Genomic DNA, 8,925 nt, shown 5'->3' with positions numbered 1-8,925 from the left:
CTGTCCATTACCAAATGTCCAAGTGCGCAAAACTGGCACTTAAATTGGAGGCTTTACTCTTTCTCTTCGGTCAGTCAGAGTTGGCTCTGAGCAGATATGGATGTGTATGAGTTTATGTATGTTAGAGTAGTTAGTGTGTCCAGCTGCGTTGTGATATAACATGAGCAGAAGTTCTAAAATATGCAGTGTTTCGCTTCATGTGCTAGCTTTTGTGTAAAAAAAGTGAGCAAGCTCATGGGTGGGAAATGGCAAAGGACTAAATATAAAAAACTTATATTATGCTTTTAATGAAGCAGTATTACAAACACTATTTTTATTAAATAGGGTAGTTTGACCAAGGTAGTCTAATGTAGTCATGAATAAAGAATAGCCATGAGATTTAAGATGAAACAAATATAATATAAGCCTAAAATGGCCAAGTTATGGACAAAACAAGCCAAAGTGACTACACATACCAGAAACCTGGAAACACTGGAGACTTGGTGGTCTTTTGAAGTGGTCAGAGACATGTTGCCTTTCGTAAATGTAATGCATCCCAGTAGACCTCTACAAGTAGTCCGAGTGACCTGGATCACAAGATTCATTTGACACCGTTCACACTCGTATCTGCTTGTGATCCAATCACCTGAGACAGATGTTAATGCAGAGTCTGAAGAGAGCTTCAGATATGCAGATTATATTCTATAATATATTCAGATAATTCAGCTATTCAGATATATATTTAGATGTCCTGCATGATAATGTTCAGCAGGTCTGCTTCAGATATATCTTGAAAATTCATGCTCGCGTCTCGGACTTACTGTCTCCTTTGAGAACTTGCTGTTTCTCCTGCACAAAACCTCAGAGTAGTGTTGAATGATGAGTTCTCATTCTTGGCACATGTTGCAAACCTGCTCGTCCATGCAGGCTTCTCCCGTACAACAGCAGAACAAATCAATTATTTACTACAGGAAGGCCCGCTCGGCCTTGTCCTATCTCAACTATTGTTTTCTAGCCAGCTAGTTCCCTAACATTTGTGTTTGTCTGTGCTCCTGAGTCTGCTCGTGTCTGCTGGGAGTGAAACAATTAATAGAAATGATTTAGTATTAATTATTGTTTACCAATGCAGCTAACTACCAACGAATTTGACTTTCATTACGCTTTTCTTTTCATTCCGTTTCTGCAATAGTCAACAAACAAAAAACAACAGGAGATTGTTGCCTCCTTGGAGTACTTGAATGCTGTTTGAATGTTTATTAAGTTGCTTCTCTTTATCAACAGATTTGCTTATGCAGAGGAGCTGTGTGCAGCACAACCGATTACAAAATTGTACCATTGTGAGATTCCTGAAACATATTTCCATTACAGAGGTCCCCCAGAGTTACATGCTGTTTCTTTAAGGTCATTTCTGTCTCCTTGTGATCATCAAAGTCACTGCCTGTGTCTCTACTGGAGCTTCGGTCCCCCACGCTGGCTCAGGAGCTCACAGCAGCCAGCATTCATTTTAGTATGCAGTGCGTTTGCCTGTTTCCATGGTGATGCCCTATCGCCAAGCCAAGTCTTTGTGTTTGCACCTCGTATCATTGAGTAGAGAGAACGTGAAGGTGTTGGAGTGATTGATTGGATATTGCCAATTGACGCAGTAGGACCTTGGCTGGTTCAATGGATCTGACTGTTCAAATGCATTGCAGCAGTATCGTATGCTAATAGCTGACTCTTGGCTCCACGGCTGATCTCATTAATGCTGCGAGATTCTTACAAGTCCACCGTCTTTCATGCTGCTCACACCAAAGGGAGACCTTCGAAATATCACAAGGGTGTAAATTACGTCCAGCTTTTCATGCTAGGAAGAAAAAAAATAGGCAGATAAAAAAGTAAATAAGCAAATTATAAAGCAAAATTTAATTCTATTGCAGAAGCCGAATCAAACGTAGCAGATTGTCAGTCCCTTTTGTTTACTTTGGCTTCTTTCAGATGGATTACAGCATGTTTTCTTTATTTTTGCTTGTTTAGTTTATTGAACTTCTTTAAATCAGAAAGCGTGTGCTGATTGTAATATTTCATATCCAAGAATAGTGAATTTTATCATGGTTTATGATATCATCCACAATATTTTCCAGTTCTTGGCTAAAAAACTTGATCATGTCTAAAGTTTTCTTTCCTTATAAATATCCTTATTCTGCCTTCTAATTGGAACAGACTTTGATAGTTTGATCTTATCGCTTACAAATAAAAAAGGGGCACACTTTTAACCTCATTTTTGCTAAATCCAAATGACATTGATGGAATAAAGGAACAAATAATGACATCAGTTTAAATTCAGATTTGATATTTAAAAGATAATCACGCAGACATAAAGTTAGGTCAGCTGCATACTAATCGATCGGTCCGATTTCCCCTGAAACCTGTTGAAGTGTCTTGACATCATGTATGCCGAGAGGGTTTCTCTGTACCTGCCTCACTCTTAATTCATATGCAGCAGTTTCATGTATGCCAAACTCAGTGCATGTTGAGAGATTTCTGGAATATCAAAATGTCTGAAACGTTGACTTGCTCATGGGGGTTGGGTGCGACGTGTTTGACGTGTTTTTCGAACTTTTTATGTTGACTGACACAACACAGGCACACAACTGGGTCTGTATACACTGTTTTTTTTGTTTGTTTGTTTCAAAAGGAAAAATGGATGAACAAGCAAACAGCTCTTTATTTTCTTTTCCTCTCATACACGAAAATTAAAAAATGAATTTTTCATATATATTTTTTTTATTATTAGCTTAATTGGTTCACCACGCAAAGTCTAGAAATTAAACCATCATGAATCCAAACAGGAAAAAAAACCTGGAATATACTATATACTAATAATATATATACTAACAATACATGTAAAAGTACATGTCAACTATTCTACAGGATAGTATAATAATAAAATAAAGACATAATACAAATGAGATCAGCATCTGAATATATAACTGAATAAAAAATATTAATTTTGGATGATTAAAATAATCTTAAACTGCAGAACTAGAATATCTTGCTGGTTTCTTTCAGCCACCATGTCATCCTCCTTTACTATCATCCTCTTGCTATTTAAATAAATAAATAAATAAATAATAATAATTATTAATAATAACAGTGATTAATAATAATCATAATCATAATAATAATAATAAATAATAATAATACTAGTGGTGTTTGTGATACAGAAACCCAACTGCTTTTGCATCTCATATTTGGGTAAACTTGGCAGCTGAAGCTGGCAGAAAGTCATCTCGTTTATCTCAATTAGCGAATATAAATATAGGCTCAGTATCTGATGATAGTGGGCATTGTGTTTCCCTGTTTTCCACACCATCTTCCATCACTGAAACATTTCAGATGACAGACAGAGCCATAGAGCTGTCAGCAGCCTTCATCGTATTTTAAGATAATCTAGAGAGCTTTGTTTCGGGTGGATGATGTACATAATGGAATTGTTCTGGATCATGGGAGTTTGTGGATTAAAGAAAGTCATTATGTGAGACTGTGGCGTGGGGCGAACGATGCACCAAGCGCTCAGATCAAGCAAATAAATTTTGTACATGTGAGTGTGCTAGAAGTGCCTTCTAGAAGGACGTTATCTCCAGTGAGCCGGGAGTCAAATGCTTGATGTTTCATGCAGGTTCTGGTCTGACAGTGTTAAAAATACATTTTTTGGATGTGCCATGTTCTAGGCCATGCAGTACTATTTCAGTTTAGACTAGGTGATCACTTCTAACTGGAAAAGTGCAGCAGTTTTGCTGCAGCAGTGTTGCTCAGCTGTCTTGACTGTGAAATCAAATCCTGCTACAACATAAAATGTATCTCGTAGAAACGTCCTGCTTTAGAAAATAACAAAACTCACTTAACCATATAATGAGGAAAAACATGCCATGAAGAGATAAAACATACCAAATCCCAAAGCAATATACTGTGCCACTTTTATTTTTTTTCTCAGACTGACTATTGCTCAATAGATACTACAATGAATGAAAAAAAAAAATGTTGCATGTATGTTTAACACACTTAATCCCATGGCGAAGTGATTTTACAGTTCAACGAAACAGCTTGACTTAGGCGCAGATGTTGTCCAGTAGATGCAACAGCTACTGAACAAATGTTTTTTCCCTGAACACAGCTCCTGGCAGTTCAGCAGGATTAAACCCACAATCCCTTCAGCAAATAAAGCTCAGCCTGGGGTAGATCAGAGGTGCTGTGGCATCCATACTGTGAGTGTTTCTCAGTCTGAGTGCTGGAGTACTTGTTTTAGTGGTTTCCCTTTATTAACCTAGCTAGTGCGACCTAGTCCAGGTTTTCTGGATGGAGCAGCCTGAAATGGCTTAAGTTAATGAAGGAGAAATACTAACATGTGTAAGGCAGTGGTACACCGGTCCAGGTTGAGACAATAGCACAGAAACTCAAGGCATGAAGAAGCTTGTGATCTGCATTGAGATAATGTCCAGTGTTTACAAATAAAACTGAGCACCTCTTGCGTAAGAATTAAATTTCCTGTAGTTCACTACAACTCAACAATTACACTTTATCTAGAATTCACAGCAGATCCATAAAAGCAATAACAGGTTGTTTTCTTGCTTTACAACATGAAGATAAACCTGGGTAATAATTCTGGCATCCTACACAGTGTGAATCAGTTACTGTTGCATAACCGATTGTGAATCAAGCTAGTTATGCTTTTTTGTCGCTGCAGGAATAAAACTGACCATAATGGTAACTCATGCCGCAGTTATTCTCTGAGCAAAATCTAACATTTGTTGCTGTTTGTGTCAGCTTGATATAAAAACAGTCATTTCATGCATTACATGGTTACACAAAAGAACCTCCCATAGAGCTCTTATATTGAACGTGTCACATGATGGCTTATGAGCTGCTGGGTTTTTTTTTCCTTTTCTTCTCGCTATTCACAAAGTAATGTAGGGAAATTAGATCTCCCTCACTTTCTGTGGTCAGTATTGTTTGTCTCATCAGTAGCCAGAAAATTGACATTTGTGTTGCTGGAGGCATGCCGAACATCTCCACGCTGTCCTGACTGCTAAGTGAAAATCCCATGTGAGCCATGCTGCGCTCTTAAAAGTTTGAAGAGTTTCTTCTCGAACTAACCTTTTAATTGGTGTTAGTCTGTTAGCTGTGCTTCCGAAACACCAGGACACATCAGTACACGTCTCTCTGAATTAGTCACGATCCCTCATTAAAGTGACATGTCGCTAATGTTGCGTGTCTCAAAGAAGTATCATTTCAATAAGTTCCAATAAGAAATCTGTGTCATTTGTACAGAATAAAGCACACCACCACATCCTGGAGTGTTTTATTGCTTCTGTACCACAGCAGTTTGTCAGAAATTGCGATTTTTAATTGATCACTTTTTAACTGTTTGTAGTTGGAATGTCTGAGACGTTACTTCCTGTTATCACTTGTGTTACAGCAGTCATAAACAGTTGGTCCCTCATTAAAAAACCCTAGCTTTTAAGATAACAGAGAAACAAAGTGCAGACGTCCTGAAGATGTTCATATGGGAGAGGAATGGAAAAAAAACATCCGAAACGCCGCAATGTCAGTTTACTGAAAGCTTCACTATATTATAGTTTTTCTTAGTTAAATAACATGTTTTAATAGATTATATGGAGCATGTGATGTCCCAGTGAATGTGTTATAAGTAATATGATTTTTTTTAAGAACAAGGGAATTATAAAAACCTGTGATTTGACTTGGAGCTGCTACGGTCAAATCCACTGTTGCAGAAAATTACCGAACATCTTCTGACCAATCAAATTTGACAATTCAAAAGTGCCATTATATAAATACATTAAATTCTGTTTAAATTTTAGTTTCTATTCATTTTGTTAATGAACAGAAATACTGCTTTTGGTTTCACAACTCGAAGGATTTATTGGAAACATATGTTAGACCTATAGAGACTTTTATAGTAACACCTCTTGGGAAATTGTTGTAGTAAATATATTTGACTGTGCTTTTTTTAGCAACACCATATGCTTGCAAGTCTGTGCTGGAAGAGTGATTCAGAAAGGGACATCATGTGTACCTCTTGCATTTCATCTTAATCCAAGCCCTGCTAAAAATAAAGTTTATTAGAACCTAAAAACTGCAGGCAAGAAAGATCTGATATATGTGAGAGCCAAAACCCTGAGGATGGCTGACAACCCACACCATGTGATTTCAAGAAATTTACCAAGCCTATTTAAATTTCTTACAATTTCCATAAGAATTGAGTGGCATATTCCCACATGGAATAACTGGCTTTCTGTTGCTTTTACGAATGTGAATTGTAGCTTGAGGCTGACTCTGTCTTCTCACCCTCAGTGAAGCCACTGCCTCTGTCCCCACTGGATCCTCAGTCCTCCACCCTGGCCCTGGAGCTACGAGTTCGAGAGGTAGAGGAAGAAAACCGAGCTCTCAGAAGAGAGATTAGCCAGCTACCCAAGAGTCCTACCCACGGCAACCAGCATTCACCACGTCACCACAGCAGCGGACACCATGGCAACCAGTCCCAGCTTCACTCCACTGAAGAGGGTACAGGTGATAGTGAAGCTCAGAAAGCGCTCTCAAAATTCAACGGCTCCAGCTGTGTCCAGCAACCGGCTGTAGATAAATGTGAGGTAGGAATGAGAATGAAAAATAATGATTTTCTTCAACATATGACTTTTGAATAAAATGATTGCATAACCAGGAAATTAGGAATTGCTTGACCAAGAATAATGGGTACATTTTGTATACATTACATTGACTTTTCATTTCAGCCATTCATTGTCATGTAGACCAAACCAAAACAATTCTAGCAACCAGTTATCATGGCACAACTCTCACCAAAACAAATAAGACCCACCATTCAGTTTGGGCGTAAGAAATGGCACCATATACAAGGTTGCTGAGACGCTGCAGTGGCTGAGCTGCATTATTGGAAGATTTAGTGTATGCTGCAATTAGAGATTTTTTTTTTGGTCATACAGCTCTGTATGGTTTTGCCTTTTATGGAGTTTTGTGGATGTCACTTCAGTGCTTGGTAATTTATGGATAAGCACATGAGTACGTAATTCACATTGCAGGGTTAAAAGAATGTGCTGTACACCGATCAGGCATAACATTATGACCCGTCATGCGCTGTGTATTCTGACACCTTTCTCTCAGAACCAGCATTAACTTCTTCAGTAATCTGAGCAACAGTAGCTCGTCTGTTGGATCGGATCACACGGGTCAGCCTTCACTCCCCACGTGCATCAGTGAGCCTTGGCCGCCCATGACCCTGTCGCCGGTTCACCACTGTTCCTTCTTGGACCACTGGGAACACCCCACATGAGCTGCAGTTTTGGAGACGCTCTGATCCAGTGGTCTAGCCATCACAATCTGGCCCTTGTCAAACTCGCTCAAATCCATAAGCTTGCCCATTTTTCCTGCTTCTAACACATCAACTTTGAGGACACAATGTTCACCTGCTGCCTAATATATCCCACCCACTAACAGGTGCCATGATGAGGAGATAATCCGTGTTATTCACTTCACTTGTCAGTGGTCATAATGTTATGCCTGATCAGTGTATATTCTCCACTGTGTTTCCAGACACTACTTCAAAATGGAAGAAATTAGAATAAATAGCGCTTAGTCTAGGACACAGAAGCAGATATTTGTAAAGAGGCACAATGGAGTTTTGAAGCTTCTCAGCTTCGCCTTTGTAATCACAGCAGTAAAGTGTCAGCAGTCACTGATTGTGTTGATGTTGCTTTAAATACAGTAGTTGACCTTTTGTTTGACACAGCAGTCAGCCATGTTAACTGTTAATACACTGGCTGGCTATTAAATTGATATAAGATGCATCTCCAAGGCTATTTCTATTGAATCTCTGAAGGCTGCTTATGGGCCAGAGCTGAGCCAGTCATTGTCCAAATATTGAACAGCTGTATAACAAATGTGCTTTGGCTGTTGTAAATGATTGCTTGAGTGCAGTTTGTTGAGGCAGGAGATGTGACGAGGATATAGGTGCAGACAAAGTCATACTGTAACATGGCTGACAGATGCAACAGAGAAAAAAAAACAAGAGGCGAAGAGAAGTGATAAGTGACTTTCCCAGGGTGTGAGTAGAACCTTTATCACTAGCAAAAACATGAAGAGAGAAGAGTCATGGGCAAGACACACATACACACAAAAACAGGAAGAGGATAAACACACACAGACGAGACATAAAGACATAAAATACTATTGAACAGACCATTTAAACATAAGAGTCGACATTTAATCGAAGTTCCTCTATGATATCCTTCTAATTAGGGAGAGAAATGAACATAACATTTTAACAGGTCATATAGAAAATACTGGTATTTGAAATAAAGAGTTGTCAAAAAGGTGGTTTAAATGTGCTTTAACATGTTCAGTGTAGTTAGTGAAGCTGATAAGGTTTACAAAAGACAACTGACATGCATTTTATAAAAAATAATATGTATACTGTGTATTATGACATGTATATCATAAGTGACATAAATGACAACAGGACTCAAGCTTTACAGGGATGTAGATTGTGCAAGTGTGAAGTGGGAGAAGCTTAAAGCCTTAATCAAAGTTGCTAAATGTCAGGTAATGTTAATGGAAAAACAGTGAAATTAACATTTTTCTTTTTCTTTGTAATATTTTATTACTTTAGTATATGAGAATACATATATTATAGATGGAATTTATTTAGAAATGTTATTGTTGCAATCAGAATTGTCATTTCTGCATGTATTTCCTGAATATTATTATTCATTTCAAAGTTTAGGAAAATACTGTGACGTTTATGTTTATGCCCTATTGGTCAAATAGTTATGAAACTCTGTGATGCCGTTTCCTGCGGTTTTAGGCCAATTGAATGGAATTAATTACACAGCAGTGCAAGTCTTTATCTCTGGATCTAAAGCTGTTTTTTTTCCT

At 38.1% G+C, this 8,925-nt stretch overlaps 1 protein-coding gene across 1 annotated transcript in view; it reads left to right on the top strand.

The window, feature by feature from the left end:
• The window catches only part of LOC131370152 (xylosyl- and glucuronyltransferase LARGE1), a 62,583-nt gene that overhangs the window by 19,018 nt on the left and 34,640 nt on the right, over positions 1-8,925 (top strand). The window contains exon 3 of the mRNA XM_058417274.1: positions 6,331-6,626. Coding sequence (XP_058273257.1) covers positions 6,331-6,626 — 296 coding nt within the window. The remainder of the gene's footprint in view (positions 1-6,330; positions 6,627-8,925) is intronic.

The sequence above is a fragment of the Hemibagrus wyckioides genome, linkage group LG19 (genome assembly GCF_019097595.1).
Source record: "Hemibagrus wyckioides isolate EC202008001 linkage group LG19, SWU_Hwy_1.0, whole genome shotgun sequence".
In the NCBI taxonomy this organism is placed as follows: domain Eukaryota; kingdom Metazoa; phylum Chordata; class Actinopteri; order Siluriformes; family Bagridae; genus Hemibagrus; species Hemibagrus wyckioides.
This window is presented reverse-complemented; position numbering and strand designations above follow the sequence as displayed.